Source organism: Salmo salar, chromosome 19 (genome assembly GCF_965601325.2).
Source record: "Salmo salar chromosome 19, fSalSal1, whole genome shotgun sequence".
In the NCBI taxonomy this organism is placed as follows: domain Eukaryota; kingdom Metazoa; phylum Chordata; class Actinopteri; order Salmoniformes; family Salmonidae; genus Salmo; species Salmo salar.
The window spans coordinates 9783070-9808501 of NC_138309.1; the positions used below are offsets into that span (position 1 = coordinate 9783070).

The 25432-nt window shown below is 44.6% G+C and overlaps 1 protein-coding gene across 1 annotated transcript in view; it reads right to left on the reverse strand.

The window, feature by feature from the left end:
• Positions 1–25432, reverse strand: part of LOC106578416 (uncharacterized) — a 138768-nt gene that overhangs the window by 46539 nt on the left and 66797 nt on the right. Inside the window, exons 14-25 of the mRNA XM_045702053.2 lie at positions 24589–24768; positions 20264–20347; positions 20008–20175; positions 19836–19919; positions 19575–19742; positions 19209–19451; positions 16174–16404; positions 15842–16072; positions 14741–14842; positions 12481–12765; positions 8172–8913; positions 1015–1099 (exon numbers count right to left, since the gene is read on the reverse strand). Coding sequence (XP_045558009.2) covers positions 1015–1099; positions 8172–8913; positions 12481–12765; positions 14741–14842; positions 15842–16072; positions 16174–16404; positions 19209–19451; positions 19575–19742; positions 19836–19919; positions 20008–20175; positions 20264–20347; positions 24589–24768 — 2603 coding nt within the window. The remainder of the gene's footprint in view (positions 1–1014; positions 1100–8171; positions 8914–12480; positions 12766–14740; positions 14843–15841; positions 16073–16173; positions 16405–19208; positions 19452–19574; positions 19743–19835; positions 19920–20007; positions 20176–20263; positions 20348–24588; positions 24769–25432) is intronic.

A 25432-nucleotide genomic window follows, 5' to 3' on the forward strand; every position in this document is an offset into this window, starting at 1 on the left:
AGCTCCCGACCAACCCCATCCCCAGAGCAGCCCCAGCGCAGGCAGCCCCAGCGCAGCCCCCATGGACCCCACTGGCAGACCGACTGGGCACAACACAGCTAAATATACACACAATATATAGGACGACTAAATATACAGATCCTATAGCAAACCTAAATATACAGGCTATATACACATCCATAGTACGGTCTCAATATGCACCAATTTCAATGTTATAAGTATATTCAGGAGTGCTGTACATATGTGTTATAAATTGGCTATAGAACCCAAAGACAGTTTTCTCAGTTCACAATAAAAAAGATGGAAGAGAGAGGGGTGGAGAAGGGGATAATGGGGGAATCAGGGGACGAGAGGGGAGGATGGGATGGGGAACTTCCCAGAAACAGCTGAAATCCATTTAGCATCATGTTCATGTTTAGTTGAATAATGACCATTTGGGAGCTCTTTTCTCATACAGACTGACTCCTCTTAGCTATTGGCCCATATGGATGTTAACAATTTAAAGAGAGGGAGAGAAAGAGAGCGTGAAAGAGGGAGAGAGAGAGAGTAGAGAGAGAAAGGGAGAGAGCGCGAAAAAGGGAGAGAGCGAGAGAAAGGGAGAGAGAAGGGGTGAGAGAGAGAGAGAGAGAGAGAGAGAGAGAGAGAAGGGGTGAGAGAGAAGGGGTGAGAGAGACGGGGGCAGAGAGAGGGTGGGGGGGAGGATTCTGCATTAATGTGATGAGGTCACCATACTGGCAGAGATCTAGACCACAACCACAGACAGACACCAGACATTTCATGCTGCATTTATGCTGATGTCATCACAATGCTGAAGAGACACGGGCCAACCTGTGAACTTTGAACTTGGTGACCTCATGTACGGCACGGTACGAGGCAGGCCAACATGCACATTCTCTAATATGTCCATAATATGCCCATTTGGAGAGGATGGTAATCTATGAGTACTGCTGGCGTGTAGAGTAACCTTGTCTGAGACCTGAAGAATTGTATTAATTCCCCATGTTCCCTTCTTACCTCCTCCTCTCCTCCGCCTGTCTTCCTTCTCTCACACTCCCCTCCAACCGCCAAACCTCCTCTCCACGACATGACAGCTCCTCCACTGATAAAGGGAGAGAGACAGAAAGAGAGAGAGACAGAAAGAGAGAGACATCATGAAAACTATTGGCTCCAGTTCAACAGGGAGCAGTACAATATGAACGCATAGGAGGCAAAATGAAACCACATTTGAAAGATGTTTGTCAGTCTAAACATTAATTCATACTTCCCCTGAAAATTACTTCTATAAATTCTAAACCATTTTCATATGCCACAACTAATAACCCATCATCTTTATATTAAAAAGTAAGTGCGGGTTCATGTATAATGCATTCTTCAACTATTCAAGGTTCTACAGTGTGACTATTATTCCTAAAAACCAAATTGTAGAACGTAGCAAAGAGATGAGCGATGAACCTTAGATGAAAATAAAATAAAGCTCTAAATAAAATGCAGTCAAATTAATTAAAACGAGAACAATGCAAGTAGCTTCTCATTAAAGGCACACAAAGCCAGAGAACAAACATTTAGCCACTATGAACCCTGTCAAAACAGGGCTTTGTTGTGTCACACAAAGGAAACACTTCCTCTTTCGGTCAATAGATGGCACTCCTCACCTTACACAGCACACAAAGCGTGCACCCATCCATTCAATCATTTTGTTTCCCTATCTTTCTCTCTCTGTCTCTCTCCCTCTCTCTTTCTCTTCTATCTACATGGAATAAAATCATATTGTCCACCACGTAGTAGGTTTAGCATAGTGTGTTTATAAAGCATATAAAGGTTTTTGCTCTTTGTGAAACAGAATAGCCTTGCATTTTCATGCCTCTGTTTTTCAGCGAGTCACCATTTGCTTAAAAGACACATTTTGGGATAACCTCTGTCGCCCCTTTTATTCATTGTGGGTTTAAAACCATTGTTTTAGACAGTTTTTGCCACTCAGTCAGGATGCAATATGGTACACTAAACTCCAGGTCACCTGTGTGTCATGGATGTGTCTGCTTGCATTTGTGTGTGCATTTTAAAATGGTTAGAAATGGGTATGATGCTATTAGTGACATATGCAGTGATTGTGGTGGGAGGACTGGAGAGAAAAGGACGGGAAAATGAATACTAAAACATCAACACTTGATAAATCCATGATTCATTTATGGCTTTGCAGAATCCAAACGGTTTAAATTGCAGCCGTAGGAAACTGGAACCTGTAAATATTTTACGATGCACAAACAGACTTTGATTTATTTTCATTATTTTATTCCAGCCCACCTTGGCTCGATTGCTGAATCTCAAGGTAAAAGTTTGTTATGAATCTAAATAATCGATATAAAGAGAACGAGTAGAGATGCATCTCAGGTTGATTCACATTCATCAGGAATCAGTTCAATATAACCTCTCTCACACTGACCATCCAGGGAGGGCAATTAATGCTGCACAGGCTTTCCTGTTTACAAACACACAGGCAAAGGTTAGGAGAGCAGACTGTAACCCAAAACAACACATGCAGAAACTAGAAAATGCTATTTCAGTTATTTGGGATTAATATTGTCAATTTCTATGGAGACTGTAGGAGCAGAACAGACCCAAAACCAGTCGGTGTCCTGGCTGAGTGGGTTGTATCTTCCTTCTTTATTTTGAGGGAGTTGGGTACAAAAACAGATGGGCCTTTGCCTTACTTCCATCCAGTGATGCACACACACACACACACACACACACACACACACACACACACACACACACACACACACACACACACACACACACACACACACACACACACACACACACACACACACACACACACACACACACACACACACACACACACACACACACACACACACACACACACACACACACTCCCTCTCTCTGTCAGTGTTGTATTTACAGTGATCTGGCAGTGGAAGATGAGCCCCGGGCTATAACACTCTAACACACTACCTAATGCTCAGACTAGCAGGTAATCTGGTGTCTCACATCCTCCTTTGATACACACTGATCAATACACTGCTGTAACACCAGTCATTTTCTTCTGCTTCTACCTGCCTTTTCGCTTTCTTTTTATTAGGCTACATTTATAATTCATATTACACTGGCTGGATACGCAGACACAGACCTGGGTGTGTGTGTGTGTGGGTGTGGGTGTGTGTGTTCTAGAACAATAATAGCAAAGATCAGTGCAAATGACAATGCGTTTGGTTGTCTGTGTTCGGGCCCAAAAACGCATTTTGATTAAAAAAAATATATAATTACGTTCAAACGGCTCTCCGGTGAAGTCGTGGCTTGCAACATAAGCCTAGTTTCATGAATCGGGTCACATATACACTATACATACAAATGTAAGTGGACACCCCTTCAAATTAGAGGATTTGGTTATTTCAGCAACACTCATTGATGATTGGTGTATAAAATCAAGCACACAGCCATGCAATCTCCATAAGAAACATTGGCAGTTGAGCTTCCCCGGTCAACTGTAAGAGTTGTTATTGTGAAGTGGAAACGTCTAGGAGCAACAACGGCTCAGCTGCGAAGTGGTAGGCCACACAAGCTCACAGAATGGGACCGCCGAGTGCTGAAGTGCGTAAAAATAGTCCGTCCTTGGTTGCAACACTCACTACCGAGTTCCAATCTACCTCCGGAAGCAACAGTCAGCACAAGAGCTGTTCATCGAAGCTTCATGAAATGGGTTTTACACCAATCCAAGCGTTGTATGGAGTGGTGTAAAGCTCGCCGCCATTGGACTCTGGAGCAGTGTAAACGCGTTCTCTGGAGTGATGAACGGCTCTTCACCATCTGGCAGTCCGGCAGATGAATCTGGGTTTGGCGGATACCAAGAGAACTCTACCTGCTCCAATGCATAGTGCCAACTATAAAGTTTGGTGGAGAAGGAATAATGGGCTGGGGCTGTTTTACATGGTTTGGGCTAGTTCCAGTTAAGGGAAATCTTAACACTATAGCATACAATGACATTCTACACAATTCTGTGCTTCCAGCTTTGTGGTAACAGTTTGGGGAAGGCCCTTTCCTGTTTTAGCATGACAATGCACCTGTGCACAAAGCGAGGTCCATACAGAAATGGTTTGTCAAATTCGATGTGGAAGAACTTGACTGGCCTGCACAAAGCCCTGACCTCAAACCCATCAAACACCTTTGGGATGAAATGGAACGCAGACTGCAAACCAGTGATAATCACCCAACATCAGTGCCTGACCTCACTAATGCGCTTGTGGGCTGAATGGAAGCAAGTCCCCGCAGCAATGTTACAACATCTAGTGGAAAGCCTTCCCAGAAGAGTTGAGGCTATTATAGCAGCAGGGGGGGGGGGGCAACTCCATATTAATGCCCATGATTTTGGAATGCTTTTCTGCAAGCAGGTGCCCACTTACTTTTGGTCATGTAGTCAATACATGTTAGAATCCCCTTAAGGCAGTGACTACAGCATTGAGTCTTTCTGGATAAGTCTGTAAGAGCTTTCCACACCTGGACTGAACAACATTTGCACATTGTTATTTTCAAAATTCTTCAAGCTCTGTCAAATTGGTTGTTGATCAATGCCAGACAATAATTTTCAGGTCTTGCCATACAGTTTTTACTTAAAACTGCCTGAAAATGTAACTCGGCCACTCAGGAGCATTCACTGTCTTCTTGGTAAGCAACTCCAGTGTAGATTTGGGCTTGTGTTTGGGTTATTGTCCTGCTGAAAGGTGAATTAATCTCCCAGTGTCTGGTGGAAAGCAGATCGAACAAGGTTTTCCTCTAGGATTTTGACTGTGCTTAGCTCCATTCCGTTTCTTTTTTATGCTGAAAAACTCCCCAGTCCTTAACGATTACAAGCATACCTATAACATGATGCAGCCACCACTATCCTTCAAAATATGCAGTGTGGCACTCAGTAACGTGCTGTATTGGATTTGACCCAAACCTAACGCTTTGTATTCAGGGAAAAATGTAAATTGCTTTGACAATTTTTTAAAAGTATTACTTTAGTGCCTTATTGCAAACAGGATGCAGGTTTTGGAATCTTTTTTATTCTGTACAGGCTTCCTTCTTTTCACTCTCTGAATTATGTTAATATTGTGGAGTAACTACGTAGTTGATCCATCCTCAGTTCTCCAATAACAGCCATTCAACTCTGTAACTGTTTTAAAGCCATCATTGGCCTCATGCTGAAATCCCTGAGCGTTTTCCTTCCTTTCCGGCAACTGAGTTACGAAGGGCACCTGTATAATTTGTAGTGACTAGGTGTGTTCATACACCATCCAAAGTGTTAGTAATTATCTTCACCATGCTGAAAGGGATATTCAATGCCTGTTTTTTGTTTTTTTACCCTTCTACCAATAGGTGCCCTTCTTTGCGAAGCATTGGAAAACCTCCCTGGTCTTTGTCTTTGTGGCTGAATCTGTATTTGAAATTCACTGCTCGACTGAGGAACCTTACAGATAATTGTATGTGTGGAGAACAAGGGTAGTCATTCAAATATCACTGCACACAAAGTGAGTCCATGAAACTTATTATGTGACTTGTTAAGCACATTTTTTATTATGTGACTTGTTAAGCACAAACCCTTTGTTATTCAACCCCATAACAAAGGGATTGAATACTTATTGACTCAAGACATTATAGCTTTTCATTTTTAATTAATTGGTAAAATGTTCTAACAACATAATTCCACTTTGACATTATGGAGTATTGGGTGTAGGCCAGTGACAATAAATCTCAATTTAATACATTTTAAATTCAGACTGTAACACAACAAAATGAGGAAAAAGTCAAGGGGTTTGAATACTTTCTGAAAGGCACTGTAACGGGTGTGTGTGTGTGTGTGAGTGGAGGTTGATTTGAGGGCTGCTATGTCTCTCTCCAGGGTCTAAACCAGGAATATACGCTGGTCATTTCATCATCTTTAAACTCCAAACTAGTGTTAAAGACAGGGAATAGAATGGTGCCTCTGAAGCAACTCAGATCCACAGGTTGTATATACTGTACGTTATTACAGCTAAACCATGCTTGTTTCTGTGTGTGAATATTTCATGAAGGATGTAAATAAAAATATTCTCCCTATCAACATGATGAGGGATCAGTGTTTAAAACTGGACAAGATATATTGCATGTATATACACGCACGAGGTAAAAACAGTTAATTGGTTTGTTCTCTAATTGTGCAACAGAATTCATAAGTGGTTTTAATTGTATCAACATCAGTATATACACATACCATATTCTGACGATTATAAAGGCTTTACTAAAAGACAAACTGAGTAGTACTTAGAGCTGGGACGATGAACCCAAAATGATCCACACCGACCATACTGATCATTTACCACAGGCATTTTGCCGATATCGTTCAAGTACAATAAGTAGCCTGTGCTAAAGAAATGTGTTTAAAATGAAATATGGGGGATTGTTAAGGCCTTTAAGAGATGAATAGGGTTCAAGTAGTAGGGTTCTTCATTAATGTCTTAATGGGATAATTGATGGCTACAACCACCAAACTAGCAGCAGTAGTTTACTGTATGTAACGCTAGGGCGTAGTGGGTGCAGCGTCAGGAGAACCATCAAACTAGCAGCAGTAGTTTACTGTATGTAACGCTAGGGCGTAGTGGGTGCAGCGTCAGGAGAACCATCAAACTAGCAGCAGTAGTTTACTGGATGTAACGCTAGGGCGTAGTGGGTGCAGCGTCAGGAGAACCATCAAACTAGCAGCAGTAGTTTACTGTATGTAACGCTAGGGCGTAGTGGGTGCAGCGTCAGGAGAACCATCAAACTAGCAGCAGTAGTTTACTGTATGTAACGCTAGGGCGTAGTGGGTGCAGCGTCAGGAGAACCATCAAACTAGCAGCAGTAGTTTACTGTATGTAACGCTAGGGCGTAGTGGGTGCAGCGTCAGGAGAACCATCAAACTAGCAGCAGTAGTTTACTGTATGTAACGCTAGGGCGTAGTGGGTGCAGCGTCAGGAGAACCATCAAACTAGCAGCAGTAGTTTACTGTATGTAACGCTAGGGCGTAGTGGGTGCAGCGTCAGGAGAACCATCAAACTAGCAGCAGTAGTTTACTGTATGTAACGCTAGGGGCGTAGTGGGTGCAGCGTCAGGAGAACCATCAAACTAGCAGCAGTAGTTTACTGTATGTAACGCTAGGGCGTAGTGGGTGCAGCGTCAGGAGAACCATCAAACTAGCAGCAGTAGTTTACTGTATGTAACGCTAGGGCGTAGTGGGTGCAGCGTCAGGAGAACCATCAAACTAGCAGCAGTAGTTTACTGTATGTAACGCTAGGGCGTAGTGGGTGCAGCGTCAGGAGAACCATCAAACTAGCAGCAGTAGTTTACTGTATGTAACGCTAGGGCGTAGTGGGTGCAGCGTCAGGAGAACCATCAAACTAGCAGCAGTAGTTTACTGGATAATAAAATGTGGTGCACATTCATGTTATACACGTATCATTCTATTTATCATTATCACATCAATTCATGCAATTTATCATGATATGCATTTTTGCCCAACTTTAGTAACACTTACAGTATGTAACATTGATTTATTGATCAGTGAGGTATGCCATTGGAAACATGCTATTTTGGAAAAAGTGAATGAATTATTGAGTTGTACTCATAAGCAGGATGGTGGTGGGGCATTGACAGGAAAGGCCTTATTATCTCTGCACTGGAGAAAGCTTTAGTATATAAGGCTTTCCTATCTATATGCATCACCAGCTGTCTTGTCCTCTCCTATCAGACTCTCCTCTCCTCCATCATCCCTTGCTATCGCTCTTTCCCCCAGAACACTCATATTAAATGTTATTTACATCGAAGTGTTTCCACGGTTGCGAGGGTTCTAGAAACAGAATGTGATGGATCATTCTTTCCTCCGGACTCCGCCTACCTGTCTGATGATCATCTCACAGTCAGCCAATCATAGACCGACTCCTCTGCAGTCTGACGTGGCTTATTTCTGCTCGTGACACATTCAGGGCCAGTTTCAGTCAAACAGGCCTTGGTGATGTATATTACTGTACATGCAATAACTTAGTTTACCTCAACATGTTGTGTTTTTTCTCTCTCTCTCTCTCTCTCTCTCGCTCTCTCTCTTGCAGATAAAAGGTGTGCGTTTCAACTAAGACAATAAAGATATGTTGATTGATTAGTACCTGTCTGTCTGTGACTCCTGCGTAGTTCCAACAGGGCCTCTTTGAGTGTCTGCGCCTCCTCTTTCTCTTCTTCCAGCTCCCTGGTTCTCCTCTTCACCTCCTCTTTCTCGTCTTCCAGCTCCCTGGTTCTCCTCTTCACCTCCTCTTTCTCTTCTTCCAGCTCCCTGGTTCTCCTCTTCACCTCCTCTTTCTCCTCTTCCAGCTCCCTGGTTCTCCTCTTCACCCCCTCTTTCTCGTCTTCCAGCTCCCTGGTTCTCCTCTTCACCTCCTCTTTCTCTTCCTCCAGCTCCCTGGTTCTCCTCTTCACCTCCTCTTTCTCCATTTCCAGCTCCCTGGTTCTCCTCTTCACCTCCTCTTTCTCTTCCTCCAGCTCCTTGGTTCTCCTCTTCACCTCCTCTTTCTCTTCCTCCAGCTCCCTGGTTCTCCTCTTCACCTCCTCTTTCTCCTCTTCCAACTCCTTAGATCTCTTCTTCACCTCCTCTTTCTTTTCCTCCAGCTCCCTGCTTCTCCTCTTCACCTCCTCTTTCTCTTCCTCCAGCTCCCTGCATCTCCTCTTTAGCATCTCCCTGGCCTCCTCACCAAGTCTGTGTTCCTCCTCTCTCTGCTCCTGCACCTCCTTTCTGAGCCTCTGCACCCAGTCTTTCTCCTCCTTCAGATCCTTGGTTCTCCTCTGAAGGAGCAGTTTGGTTTCCTTCAGGTCCTCCTCAACTTGCTGGAGCAAGACATCCTGCCCCTGGATGGTCTGGCCAGAGAAAGAGTGTGTGACTGTTAGTTACTATCTAAACAGTCGAAAAGGTCCCAAGGTGTGTATGTGTGTGTGTTGTGGTGGAAAAGCTTCATTATTGCAATAACGAATCAACGTTAAATAAAGATTGTTTGAATAACTGTCCAAGTCTCTCTCAGTTTACGTGAATTTCCACGACAGTGTGCGCAAACATTATGTCATTAACAGAGGTGATTAAGTAACCCTAAACAAAGACTGACGTAATAAAATATGATACTATACAGAATTATTATCAAAATCATTCTGCGCACATGGATCACATCCAATGGCCCTGACTTTGTAGACTGGCTGCTCCCTAATACCAACTCCCTAACTGTCCTACTGTGTTGTAGCCATGTTGAAGGAGCATCTAGCTCTGTCCATACATACACACAGGCCCATGTTAACTATAGCTCATCTATGTCTAGGGTGCCATTAACTTCAGATGTACATTAACACAATATATCATCGTTCATTAATAATAATCAACCATACATGTAATCAGAGTTGTTCCACGGCCCTCTCTACGCATGTATTATGTTTGCATATGTAATTAATGTAGATTTACATGTGTCGTTACATTACACAGGCTCGTCAGCTAGAGCAGTGGTTCCCAAACTGTTGGTCGGGACACACTGGCGGCATTGGTCCAGGTGGGTCACGGGACAACATTGCAAAAACAATTTAATTTTTATACATTAATCGGGATTAAAAAAAAACGTTTTCAGTGTAAACTTAAACGACTAAAACCAGATATAAAGTATGTAGAAAAGATAATGGAGCTATATATTTTAAAGTAATAGCCTATAATCTTTGAGAATTTACAATCAACAAAGTAAAAGAAAGACAATTAGGCCAACATTGATTTTCAGCAATAGAACACAGCATTAGCCATGCCAAAATGCGTAGAATTGTAGGAAATAAAGCTTAAAAAACGGAAAATGTTTCTCTCAGGTTCATGGCAGAATGTATACAATTACAGGAGATTAGCTTTGAAACTACTACCTTTTTCCTCGGCTGCCAAGATTATATTTTTGACTTATTCTTTGGTCTGTGCATGTTTTTTTTTAAACGGTCAACCCCTATGGTGGGTCGCGACTCAAAACACACCTCAATTTGTGGGTCATGAAGCAAGAAGGTTTGTGAACCCCTGAGCTAGAGCACACAGTGTCCCTTCATGACGACGGCTGAGTGAACTGACGTGAAAAGGACAATCACAACACACACGCTATCCTCCCAACACACACGCTATCCTCCCAACACACACGCTATCCTCCCAACACACACGCTATCCTCCCAACACACACGCTATCCTCCCAACACACACGCAATCCTCCCAACACACACGCTATCCTCACAACACACACGCTATCCTCTCAACACACACGCTATCCTCCCAACACACACGCTATCCTCTCAACACACACGCTATCCTCCCAACACACACGCTATCCTCCCAACACACACGCAATCCTCCCAACACACACGCAATCCTCCCAACACACACGCAATCCTCTCAACACACACGCTATCCTCCCAACACACACGCTATCCTCCCAACACACACGCTATCCTCCCAACACACATGCTATCCTCCCAACACACACGCTATCCTCCCAACACACACGCTATCCTCCCAACACACACGCTATCCTCCCAACACACACGCTATCCTCCCAACACACACGCTATCCTCCCAACACACACGCTATCCTCCCAACACACACGCTATCCTCCCAACACACACGCTATCCTCCCAACACACACGCTATCCTCCCAACACACACGCTATCCTCCCAACACACACGCTATCCTCCCAACACACACGCTATCCTCCCAACACACACGCTATCCTCCCAACACACACGCTATCCTCCCAACACATACGCTATCCTCCCAACACACACGCTATCCTCCCAACACACACGCTATCCTCCCAACACACACGCTATCCTCCCAACACACACGCTATCCTCCCAACACACACGCTGTCCTCACAACACACACGCTATCCTCCCAACACACACGCTATCCTCCCAACACACACGCAATCCTCCCAACACACACGCAATCCTCTCAACACACACGCTATCCTCCCAACACACACGCTATCCTCCCAACACACACGCTATCCTCACAAGTCATTAGGTCGCCTGCTGGGGGTGTGTGACACGCGTGTCATGTGTTTGTGCTAAGGGGGTAGACCCACACACAGGACACCCAAGTGCCCTCGACTGGCAGCTTTGTCTTGGCACCGTGCCATGGCATCAGTCGTTATGGCACCCTCGTCACCACTTAACCTCATTTGAAAATTTAGTGTCCATTTCACATGTTAATTGGAGTCAATTGAGCCGGGCCTGGCACCACTTGGAGCTTTAATTAATGGCAGGGTAATTTGTTTCTGTCAGGCAATCGGAGGATCGGGGTTAGAAGTGTGTGTGAGAGAATCTTTTTTTTAGATCTGGGTTCATATGCCATGTCTGTTAGGCTGAAAAGGCTTCTATTGCATCCTACAGTCAGCCTACTAATCTCACTTTTCCACTTCCTTCAAATCTGCTAACCCTGATAGGGGCAAGGGGCTATAGGGTAGGAGCTAGGGGCTACGGAAGGGGTCACCTACCTTTTCTAGTATGAGAGCTACTTGAATGAAAAATGTTGTGAGCTACTTTTGTTCTAGCTTTCAAATAGGCACATTCTTCTCCTCTCCCCTGCAACTCTTCCCAAGGTCCTTAGTGTACAAGAGCAAGTAGCGCACTGTTTTCTATCAATATACCTGGTAAAAAACTTTTTCACACTCAAAATTACAACTGTTCATATAGAAACAACGAATTTGGATTGTTCTGAGGCCATGTCAATGGTTAAATCACATAAAAAGGCCATTTTGTTTGTGTAATTCCCCTTTAATTGAGCATCTGGCCCTTTAATTGCACATCTAGCTAGTGAGGAATGTGCCATCTAATGTGCTGGTCTAGTGATGGTTCTGTACTGCTGCTGCTCATTTCATGGTAAAGTTTGCAAATAACAAATAGATACAAATTATATACTTCCTCATGATACACTTCTACTAGGTAAGCCTACTCCGCAGTTAACAGTTAATTGAGAAAGTTTTGGGGAAGGTATTTCTGTCAACCCATAAGTTATCACATCAACTGGCTACACAACTGGATTGATAGACAAACACTCACACCACACACACAGACAGGGTTAATATTGCTGGAAATGAATTGTCAGATATTGTGTTAGGTTTGGCTTTTTAATCCAATAGTGGCTAACCAGGGGTGTGATAATGTCAACATTGCGTTGATTAGATAATAGTTGAGAGCTCGCTGTGTCAGATACTTGTGAGATTTGTTTATGACAGTTTGTGATGGATCATATGAAAAATGACGTGTACTTTGGGAATTGTTTGGCGAGCGACTCATAGGTGGGTTGTCAACCTGTTGGAGACCCCTGGGCTAGGTGTGGACACCTGGGTGTGGACACCTGGGTGTGGACACCTGGGTGTGGACACCTGGGTGTCCTAAAGATTTCCTAATCCTAACTGACCTGTTGTCTCTGTGTACAGGTGTCGTGTATGTCGACCAGCTCCTCCTGTAGGTGTGTCACTTCCTCCTGTAACTGTGTCACTTCCTGCTCCAGCTGGGTGTGAGTGACCAGATGTTTGCGGTGGGAGGCGGCCAGGTCCAGGTGAAGAGATTGCAGGGTCCTCTCTAGCCCCGCCTTCTCCTGGCTCTGCTTCTCTAGTTCCTCCTCCCTGCGAAGATACTCTGCCCTCAACTGTAGCAGGGCATGTTCGCAATTGGCCAAGCGCTCTACCTGCTCTGTGGATTGCTGAAGAGAAGTCAATACACATTATTATTTATAGGGATGGTGGTACTGGTATTCTGAAAAATAACATAGATCTCCACACTGCTATATGCTCCCAAAAGTGCTCTGTTCGATTGATGCCCATTGGTTTAACGTTTCAGTACAGTTAGGGTGACCACTTCCTGGATTGTGCGGGACCGTTACGCATTTTGGCTCTTTGTCCCGCAACCAAAACAATTATGTCCCGCATTTTATCATCAAATTCAAACACCACTAATTTAGAAAAAATGTGGATGTGTCCCATATTTCAGTCAGACATTCCAACCAGTCTCTTGAAGTCATGTTGAGCTCATATACAGTGCCTTCGGAAAGTATTCAGAACCCTAGACTTTTTAAACATTTTGTTACGTTACAGCTTGATTCTAAAATGGAGGTCCTTTGTGGAGATGGGAGAACCTTCCAGAAGGACAACCATCTCTGTAGCACTCCACCAATCAGGCCTTTATGGTAGAGTGGCCAGAGGGAAGCTACTCCTCAGTAAAAGGCACATGACAGCCTGCTTGGAGTTTGCCAAAAGGCACCTAAAGGACTCTCAGATCATGAGAAACAAGATTCTCTGGTCTGATGAAACCAATATTGAACTCTTTGGCCTGAATGCCAAGTGTCACATCTGGAGGAAACCTGGAAACCTGGCAGCATCCCTACGGTGGCAGCATCATGCTGTGGGGATGTTTTTCAGTGGCAGGGACAAAGATGAACGGAGCAAAGTACAGAGAGATCCTTGATGAAAACCTGCCCCAGAGTGCTCAGGACCTCAGATTGGGGCGAAGTTTCACCTTCCAACAGGACAACGCAGGAGTGGCTTCGGGACAAGTCTCTGAATGTCCTTGAGTGGCCCAGCCAGAGCCCGGACTTGAACCTGATTGAACATCTCTGGAGAGACCTGAAAATAGCTGTGCAGCAACACTCGCCATTCAACCAGACAGAGCTTGAGAGGATCTGCAGAGAATAATGGGAGAAACTCCCCAAATACAGGTGTGCCAAGCTTGTAGCGTCATACCCAAGAAGACTCAAGGCTGTAATCGCTGCCAAAGGTCTGAATACTTATGTAAAAGTGATAGTTTTTTATTTTTAATAAATTACCCAAAAATTATAAAAAAAATGTTTTTGCTTTGTCATTATGTGGTATTGTGTGTAGATTGATGAGGGGAAAAAACTATTTAATTAATTTTAGAATAAGCCTGAATCCTAAAAAAATGTGGAAAAAGTCAAGGGGTCTGAATACTTTCCGAAGGCACTGTGTTTATATATATATATATATATATATATATATATATATATATATATATATATAAACTGGGTGGTTCGAGCCCTGAATGCTGATTGGCTGAGACCGTATACCACGCGTACGACAAAACATTTATTTTTACTGCTCTAATTACATTGGTAACCAGTTTATAATAGCAATAAGACACCTCGGGGGTTTGTGGTATATGGGCAATATACAACAGCTAAGGGCTGTATCCAGGGACTCCGTGTTGCGTCGTGCGTAAGAACAATCCTTATCCGTGATATATTGGCTATATACCACACCTCCTCTGGTCTTACTGCTTAAATATATACACACACACACACACTGCATATATCATAAGGATATGGTACGGGTGATATTAAAACACTTCTCCAATCTCTGATTTTCTGCGCAGCGCAAGACAAGAGGTAGACCAATGTCATATGCCTATCGTCAACCAATCATTTTTCTCAAATCCTTTCTGGTTAAATTACAGCAAAACCTGGAGGACATTGAGGCTTAATTACTTACAAAGAGCTACAAAGGTAAGTAAATAGCAGTATTAGACTGGAACATAGAAGACCATTTTGTCAAACTTGTGAGGCTCACCAGTTGTTCATTCAACATATTTGCTTCTACTTCTTTGTGTGTGTATGTGTGTGGTGGAGGGGGGTCCTGCCAAATGTTTTTATTCATGTAGGCTACTACCTTCTGCAGTTGTAGTCTCTGTCTCTGCAAGGCACAATACTGCTCATCAGAGTAGGAGTGATTCTGCTGGTAGGACTTCAGTGAACTCTCATACTTTAGTATCTGTGGGGAGAGGATAGTCTGTTACTAAATGGACATGACCTGGGGCTACACCTCAACGTACCTTTTCTCAAAGCCATGCTGTAACTATTGTCTATCATAGAAAGATACTTGATTGACAGATAGACAGGCAGACATGTAGGGACACAGACAGACAGGACAGACAGACAGACAGACAGACAGACAGACAGACAGACAGACAGACAGACAGACAGACAGACAGACAGACAGACAGACAGACAGACAGACAGAAACAGAGAGAATTACTGAAACACCAACTACAGAGAGATTCTCTCCTCAACAGAACCCACTCACATCTAACTCATTACACAATGTAATAAAGTATCAAATACAGACATTCTTCAAACAGCTAACTCTTTTATAACGCACAGATTCAATTTGATTTGATCAGAATGACATTCCGCCGTGTTGACCTTGTCAGCTGAGCTGAACCAAATTACATTTTCCCGTAATAAAGATTATTCATTTGTAGACAGACTCAGTAAATATCCTCAAACAGAGGCACACCCACACACACACACACCCACACACACACACACACACACACACACACACACACACACACACACACACACACACACACACATCCTCCACTGTCATTTCTGTTTTACTCAGGATCGCTATCAATATAATATAATTTCACTGAACTTGCACCCATAACTCATGAACAGAACGATCATTATAGTTGCTACAATTATGAAAAAGGTCACTCAGATTACTTTTATTTAACTTGGCATACTGCACAGACAATTTTCTCGAAGAGACTCACAAATTAAAATAAATATGGAACTAGGCATATGTATTATTGTCCTTACTTCAGGTTAGGATATTGGACAACGCAGGGCAGAAAAGCCCACAATGTACTGGAAAAGGAAAAGCGTTATAAATATGTAGTATGGGGATGATATATCTACATACAATAGATATTTATTCCTTTCCACTCTCTATATAGGTCTACTGTCAACCATAACATTGACAGACCTGAGTTTTCTGTGTGTCCACCTCTTGCTGTAGATGTTGTATGGTTCCTTCACACTGTTCCATTCTCTCACACCCCTCCCTCAGAGCCATCTGATTGGCCTGCAGCTCATCAGTCAGTTGGTCCAGGGCTTCCTCCGAGTGCTCCCATTGGCCAAGTTTTTCCTCGTAGCGCCCTTCCAGCTCTGTAAGCTCCGCCTTAACCCTGTCTACCGCTGCCTTGGATTCAGTCAGCTGTCAATCAAAACCAAATAGAACAGGTTGACATTGGTCATTGGAGTAAAACTTGCATTTTGAAAGTGAGTGGTCAAATGCTATAAACTAGCTTAGACTACCTGTTGTTGTGTGTATCTGAGCTCCTCCTCCACACACTCTATGTGTCCCTGGAGCTGCTGCACCTTCTCCATGGCAACGCAGTACTTCTGTTTAAAGATGGCCGCCTTCTCCTCCTGGCCCTGAGTCCTGGACGTGGTTTCACTCAGGTCCTCCTGGAGGTCCGTCAGTTGTTGTCTCAGAAGCTCCATCTCAGTGTCTCGTGTGTTTTCCAACCCTTTAGCCTCTTCAACCTACATCCACAGCAATACAAAAACATCACATTGGATATGAGAGACAAAGATCAAAAGGCAACAAAAATATATATCATGAGTCATAATGTGCATCCACACACACTCGTTCGGTCACTAACAGACAGACCCAGTAATACTGTACACTCCTAGTTGAAATAAGGGCCAAGCTATCTGAGGTGGGAGTGAATGGGTCCTACTCTACAGATAGGATCTATCAGCCACAGAAGACACAGGAGCTGAAATGTCCTTTCTAGAAACAATGTCTTCATAATTCTCTCATTGAACACGATTATTATTATTATTTATTTGATTTCAATGTAACCTTTATTTAACTAGGCAAGTCAGTTAAGAACAAATGTTTATTTACAATGACGGCCTGCCGGGGAACAGTGGGTTAACTGCCTTGTTCAGGGGCAGAACGACAGATGTTTACCTTGTCAGCTTGGGGATTCGATCCAGCAACCTTTCTGTTACTGGTCCAACTCTCTAACCACCAGGCTACCTGCCGCCCCTATTATTGTTTGGTGTTGGGTGTAAATCTTTTCCTGTCCAGTTTGGTGTTGATCACTGAAAACAAGTGCGCAATAGTAGTAAAGAGTAGAACTGGTGGTTGATTCAGCTGCTAGAGAATCATTGTCCTATCCTTCTTAGCTTTCTTATTCTAATACTCAGATGAATCCAGGAAGTGAAATCTGACTGATCCTTGTGTTAAACTCAGACCCAGCCCACCTTGAGAGATCAGTGTTAAACTAGACTAACTTCATTAATCCAGCTAACTGTTAAGGTTCAGAGTTAAAATTTGACAAAACTAGATTAACTCCTAATACAGATCAGCCGGTGGGTTAACTCCCTCAGTACTGACAGCAGGCAGACCAGTTAGAGTCACTGGTTCACTGGAGTCCTCTCAGCTGATTTAACTGGAGATTAACACACGCTAATACCAGTAATACCAGCTCCCCAGCACCGCACCTCTATGGCTGGGTAACGAGAGAGAGAGAGAGAGAGAGAGAGAGAGAGAGAGAAAAAGAGAAGAAATGTAGTGTTTTGTAATAGGCTTTTCAGAGAAGTACCACACCTTCACTCCATTCACATGTTCAAAAAGAAAACACTACTTAATGTAGTTCCACTTTCTGAAACTGTGGACATATTTGACAGAATTATCCAGTGTGTGTGTGCGTGTGTACGTCCTGCAAACCCTCCTCTGTCTCCCTCCCCTCTGTCTAGTTATTCATAATGGAGTGTGAAGACGCGTGTCGTTCCCAGCACCAGCAGACGGAATGTGAGTCAAACACAATCCCACAACATCATTCTGATCTAAGACAACACACCACCATCCCTCTGGCCCAGTGGTGCATTACACACACATATACTGCTCACACACATATACTGCTCACACACATATACTGTACACACACATATACTGTACACACACATATATACTGTACACACACACGTATATACTGTACACACACATATATACTGTACCACACACATAATACTGTCACACACATATATCACTGTACACACATATATACTGTACACACACATATACTGTACACACCCGTATACTGTTCACACACATATACTGTACACACATATATACTGTACACACACATATATACTGTACACACACATATACTGTACACACACATATACTGTTCACACATATATACTGTTCACACATACTGTACACACATATATACTGTTCACACATACTGTACACACCCGTATACTGTTCACACATACTGTACACACCCGTATACTGTTCACACATACTGTACACACCCGTATACTGTTCACACATACTGTACACAACCGTATACTGTACACACCCATATACTGTTCACACATATTGTACACACCCATATACTGTTCACACATACTGTACACACCCCAATTCATTTAAACCAGAGATGGGCAAATGACACCTCTTTTGCAGGCCTTCGGATCAGTCGGGATATCAACTTACTGTTGCACGTTAGAATAGTAAAAACACACAAGGTTTTGACATTTGCTTGTACATCAGCAGTTTTTCTCTTGTTATGTCAGTCACTGACCGTCACTCAATTAGCCCATGTCAGCTAACATTTATAGATTGGTAAGTTAGTCTAGCAGCCAGCTATCTAAACTTAGTAATCATGGCCGAATTACCGGCAGAGGGGGTCCCCATTGACACAACACAGTTTGGCTTATGGCCCCCAAAAGGCTAGGGCTGGCTCTGAATACGTGTGGGTATGGATGTGAGTACACAGACACGCGAGACACTGCACCCCCTCATGAGGAGTTTAGATTGTCTGAGTCCCCCACCCCCATCAAAGATGCCCATCCCTAATTCAAACCATTCCATTTTGTATGTTTTTAATCGAAGCTGAAGAACATAGCTGTTTGATAAGCGACATACAATGAGGGTAATAGAAGTGATGTGATATTGTTGTGGCCGTAATCAGGAGCTTGTGGTCCACAGGGAAACTCCTCTCATTAGATCAACACATCTTAGTGACCTTTCAGACCTGCTTGTAGAACTGATAGTGTCCTTTAGAACGGACGGGTCTGTGTCTATTTGAGTCCATAATCACATGTTGTTTTTCCTAATGCTTTAACTCTCTTCAGCTCAACTACGCACTTCATCCTGCTATGACTGTAATGAGAGAATTAGTGACGTTCTTGCCACAAGATGACTATTGTTGTTTGGTGTGCTAGTGATGTGAAACACATCAGTTATACAGTAAATACACATGTATATTGTATCAGTTTCTTGGTGTAAATCAGACACACCCCCCCTCCCCTCCGGACATACTCCTCACCTTCTCCAGAGCCTCCTGGTATCCCTCCTCTGCCAGTTGGAGCTTTCCCCTCAGCTCTGTGACCTCTGACCCGTGCTCTCTGACCTCGGCCTGGGATTGGCTTAGCTCAGAGGAGGCCTGCTCTAATTGGCTACTGAGCAGGAAGTGCCTGTGGCTCCAGCGCTCTGTGTCAGTTCTGTGGTTCTGTTTCATTGAGTCTAGATCAGATGTTAGCTGCTCTATGGACATGGTCTGGGACTTCACCTGGACACAGAGGAGGGGGTTACGTGTGTGTGTGTGTGTGTGTGTGTGTGTGTGTGTGTGTGTGTGTGTGTGTGTGTGTGTGTGTGTGTGTGTGTGTGTGTGTGTGTGTGTGTGTGTGTGTACCTGTTGCTGTGCGATACAGAGTGCGTTCTGTATCTGTTGTCGTTCTGTCACTTCCTGGTCTCTAAGCCCCTCTGTCTCTCTGACCATCTGCCTGAGAAGACACGCCTCTTCCTGTTGACCCTTGACCTTCTGGTTCAGACGGCTGACCTCAGCCTCCAGCATGGCCAGCTGAGGGACACACACACATAGACAGTGTACACATACACAAAAGGTGTTGAAATACATGTAGACCAATTAGAGATCTGAAATGCAGTCTCTCACCTCCTCCTGTGTCCCTTGATACTTCTGCTCCACTTTACTCAGCTCTGTCCTCAACTGTAGAATCACCTGGTCCCTACTGCTCACCTGGAACACACCTGGTTTTAGACACACACACACAACAAGGAAGGGTTTTAGGAGATGGTGTTGTACACACTCTACCTAACAGACCCACCTCTCCTTGTGCGGTGCAGTGTTTCTGGTTAGTAAGTGTGAGGTTTGTCTCCAGTCTCTCTTTCTCCCTGTTCAGAGCTGAACATTGACTGGAACAGTCCTCCATCTTAGATCTCAGCTGAGCCGTCTCCTCCTGCTGTTTTGCCAATGCAGACTCTCTACTGACCAACTGGACAGAACATGTTGGTGTCAGCTGCACTAAAATAACTGTTTAAAAAGACATGTTACTATGAGGTGTGAATTACTATTGTACTTACCTCTTTTTTACAGTCAGAGAAGTTCTTTCTAACCTCTGCTAGCTCCTTCAATAACACAGACAGCTTGCTGTCCTTCTTGTGGATCTGCAGAAACACAAACAGACATACATAAAAACACATTTCAATATATCACATATTTGAAATAATCCAACAGTCTGCTTTTCATCCACTTACAAATATACACAAATGACAAGTGGGCAAACAGAATCAAACCAACTCCTTCAACTAATGACATCCCATCAACAATGTGTTGGTTTTCCAAAGACAAAGCCACAAATGTATTTTCTGTCTACTAAAATACTATGAATAAAGGGTATTTTCTGTTGGTAATTAGTGTTTGTGTCTGTCGGTTTAGTGATGGATTGATGGATGATAAACATTTATAAGTAATTTATGTTTCTCTCTTGAGTGTGTGTCTGGCTATTATTTGTGTTACCTAGCTATGGATGGTCCTCTATAATAAACCACTTTATATGCTGAATAGGGTTATGGGGGGGTGTGTGTGTGTGTACGTGTTGTTTCGGCTCCTCGGGTGTGTGTGTGTGTGTGTGTGTGTGTGTGTGTGTGCGTGTCATCTCTCATCCTCTCCTTTCAGTAAGATCTTCAATCTTTTGCAGCGGAAGTGAAGAGCGAACGTGAGAGAGAGCGAAAAGGGCCTTTTTATATGAGATATTAGTTCCAGTCAGAGTGTTGAGGTGAAAGGACCATTAACATCCAAACACACGCCGACGAAAAGACAAACAGCACAGCACATCAGAGCCAAACACACGCTGTTTTCTTCTATCTTTGGCTCTCTTCCGTTCTCTCTCCGTTTCCTTCTCTCTCTCTCCCTCTCTCTGAGAGCTGGTTTGTAACTGTCATTCAGATTGATGAAGTTAAGATGGCTCCTTGACCTTCAGGCTCCTCTCATGACCAACACTCTCACATGATGGAGTGGCGCGTGCGCACACACACACACACACACACACACACAAAATACAATGAATAAGTAGCTAAAAAATCCCATCCAGCAAACATGTTGAAGTCCTCCACAGTGTCTCATAAAAACAGCTCTGTGTGTATATGTGTATGTGTGTGGGTGTGTATGTGTATGTGTGTGGGTGTGTGTTATTCCCATTGTAATACGTGACAGGCAGGATCTTTACAGATAACCACAAGAGGATGTTGTGTCAAAACAGACATCCCGTCAAAATATATTCTCCTTCCTAAAACTGGGTCAATCACAGACAACTTCTAGAAAAATAATACTTTGGAGCGAAGCATTCCAATGTGTGTGTGTGTGTGTGTGGAGGGGGGGGGGGGGGCATCCCAGTGGTTTCTGGGAGGGGGCCTCTGATATGGAAGGTATTTCTATATCAATCAGATCACACTGTGTTTTAGTACGTCTCATACTCCACACACCTCACCGCACACACCATTTTGAGCTTGTCACTCACTGACAGAAAATCCCCATTGACGGGCAGCAACACGATCAAGAGAAAAGGAGGAGAGGGGGAGAGAGAAAAATAAAGAGACCAATCGAGAGGAGGGAGACAGAGAGAGAGAGACAGAAAGAGAGAGAGAGGAGGGAGACAGAGAGAGAGAGACAGAAAGAGAGAGAGAGGAGGGAGACAGAGAGAGAGAGACAGAAAGAGAGAGAGAGGAGGGAGACAGAGAGAGACAGAAAGAGAGAGAGGCCGAGAGAGACAGAGGCCGAGAGAGACAGACAGAGAGAGAGACAGAAAGAGAGAGAGACAGAAAGAGAGGCCGAGAGAGACAGAGAGGCCGAGAGAGACAGACAGAGAGAGAGACAGAAAGAGAGAGAGGCCGAGAGAGACAGAGAGGCCGAGAGAGACAGAGAGGCCGAGAGAGACAGAGAGAGAGAGACAGAGAGAGAGAGACAGAAAGAGAGAGAGAGGAGGGAGACAGAGGCCGAGAGAGACACAGAGAGAGAGACAGAGAGAGAGAGACAGAGAGGCCGAGAGAGTCAGAGAGAGAGAGAGACAGACAGATGGAGAGGCCGAGAGAGACAGAGAGAGAGGCCGAGAGGCCGAGAGAGACAGACAGAGAGAGAGACAGAGAGAGAGAGAGACAGAGGCCCGAGAGAGTCAGAGAGAGAGAGAGACAGAGAGAGACAGACAGAGAGAGAGGCCGAGAGAGACAGAGAGGCCAAGAGAGACAGAGATACAGAGAGGCCGAGAGAGAAAGAGAGGCCGAGAGAGACAGACAGAGAGAGAGACAGAGAGAGAGGCCGAGAGAGACAGAGAGGCCAAGAGAGACAGAGATACAGAGAGCCGAGAGAGAAAGAGAGGCCGAGAGAGACAGACAGAGAGAGAGGGAAAAGGATGTAGCGACAGAAAAAGGAAAGTAAAAAGATAAGCTAGCCTCTTATTGGACTCTGTTCATAACAATGTCTAAAGACATTACAGAGTATAATAATTTGGTAGCGCCAAATAAAACACTGAAACATGACCCATCTTCGGTTAAAGCCTGTCTCATTACTATCATCAAGGAGCTGGGAGAATCTATCAAAACACATCACTTCTGTACCAAGAGAAGAAGAAAGAGAGAGAGAGAGACGGGGGGATAAAAAGAGAGGGGGGGACGATGGATGAGGTTCCAGATGAAGGGAAGAAAGTGTTTAGTCTATTTGTTCAGCTGTACTCATGTTAGGACGTTTAGGGAACAGAAAATGTTATTGTTCGGGAGAATTCTTATGACACACACAGACACACACACACACACATGCCCGCACGCATGCAGGGCAGGAAATGGTCAGTGGCAGAGCTGCAGTAGCAGTGTGTGTGTGAGATCAGAGGTAGGTTTGGTCAGTGAAACAGAGCTGCAGTAGCAGTGTGTGTGTGAGATCAGAGGTAGATTTGGTCAGTGAAACAGAGCTGCAGTAGCAGTGTGTGTGTGAGATCAGAGGTAGGTTTGGTCAGTGAAACAGAGCTGCAGTAGCAGTGTGTGTGTGAGATCAGAGGTAGGTTTGGTCAGTGAAACAGAGCTGCAGTAGCAGTGTGTGTGTGAGATCAGAGGTAGGTTTGGTCAGTGAGACAGAGCTGCAGTAGCAGTGTGTGTGTGAGATCAGAGGTAGATTTGGTCAGTGAAACAGAGCTGCAGTAGCAGTGTGTGTGTGAGATCAGAGGTAGGTTTGGTCAGTGAAACAGAGCTGCAGTAGCAGTGTGTGTGTGAGATCAGAGGTAGGTTTGGTCAGTGAAACAGAGCTGCAGTAGCAGTGTGTGTGTGAGATCAGAGGTAGGTTTGGTCAGTGAAACAGAGCTACAGTAGCAGTGCTGCAGAGCCTTCTAGCTGAGAAGTACAGTTGTCTGCACTGTTAATGCTACTGGTCTACACAATCACACACAGTAATTACTGCTATTTGGCTATGTAGAGAGGGAGGAAGAGAGAGATGGGGGAGAGGGAGGAAGAGAGAGATGTAGAGAGGGAGGAAGAGAGAGATGAGGGAGGAGGAGAGAGATGGGGAGAGGGAGGAGGAGAGAGATGGGGAGAGGGAGGAAGAGAGAGATGGGGAGGAGGAAAGAGGAGAGAGATGGGAGAGGAGGAGCGAGTTGGGGGAGAGGGAGGAGGAGATGAGGGAGGAAGAGAGAGATGAGAGATGGGGGAGAGAGGAGGAGAGGGAGGAAGAGAGAGATGGGGAGGAGGAGAGAGTTGGGGGAGAGGGAGGAAGAGAGAGATGGGGAGAGGGAGGAAGAGAGAGATGGGGGAGAGGGAGGAGGAGAGAGACGGGGTAGAGGGAGGAGGAGAGAGATGGGGGAGGGGGAGGAGGAGAGAGATGGGGGAGAGGGAGGAAGAGAGAGATGGGGGAGAGGGAGGAGGAGAAAGATGGGGGAGAGGGAGGAAGAGAGAGATGGGGGAGAGGGAGGAAGAGAGAGATGGGGGAGAGGGAGGAAGAGAGAGATGGGGGAGAGGGAGGAGGAGAGAGATGGGGGAGAGGGAGGAAGAGAGAGATGGGGGAGAGGGAGGAGGAGAAAGATGGGGGAGAGGGAGGAAGAGAGAGATGGGGGAGAGGGAGGAAGAGAGAGATGGGGGAGAGGGAGGAAGAGAGAGATGGGGGAGAGGGAGGAGGAGAGAGATGGGGGAGAGGGAGGAGGAGAGAGAGGAAAAGAGAGATGGGGGAGAGGGAGAAAGAGAGAGATGGGGAGAGGGAGAACGAGAGAGATGGGAGCAGAGAACTACCTCTCCAGCTTCACACGTTGTGAGGAATCTGATTAGAAAGGAAAGAAAATAAGAAAAACAACAATTTTGCTCTGTGGGAAAAGGAGAAAGACAAAGGTGAAAAAGAGGGCGGGAAATAAAACATGTGTTTCTCTCCTCTGTGTTACCTTCCTGCCAGCGGCCCTGCGTGTGTCAGTGAGTGTGTTGTTGGCCCGCTCCAGATCCTGACTCTGCTGTAAAACCTGGTCATGGAGATGCAGACACTGATCTCTCTCTTTACCCAGACCGATCTTCAACTGATCCAGCTCTACTGACAGAGTACACACCCTGTCCTCACTAACCAGGAGCTGGGAGGGGGGGGGACAGAGAAAGAGAGAGAGATAGAGACAGGAATGGAGAGGGACTTAAAGAGAGAAGCAGGATCTTAAAAACAATTCAAATCAAATCAAATTGTATTTGTCACATGCACCAAATAGAACAACACCTTACAGTGAAATGTTTACTTACAAGCCCTTAAAAAAATGTAGCTGCATTGTTGGTTAAATAAAAAATAAAAAAAATAAAAAAATAAGGAACAAAAGTAACAAATAATTGAGGAGCAGCAGTAAAATAACAATAGCGAGGCTAAATACAGGGGGTACAGATACTGAGTCAATGTGCGCGGACACTGGTTAGTCGAGGTAATTGAGGTAATGTGTACATGTAGGTAGAGTTAATAAAGTGACTATGCATACATAATAACAGAGAGTGTAAAGGGGGGGGGGGGGCAATGCAAAAAGTATGGGTAGCCATTTGATTAGATGTTCAGGAGTCTTTTGGCTTGGGGGCAGAAGCTGTTTAGAAGCCTCTTGGACCTAGACTTGGCTCTCCGGTATCGCTTGCCGTGCGGTAGCAGAGAGAACAGTCTATGACTGGGTGGCTGGAGTCTTTGACAATTTTTAGGGCCTTCCTCTGACACCGCCTAGTATAGAGGTCCTGGATGGCAGGAAGCTTGGCCAGTACGCACTAACT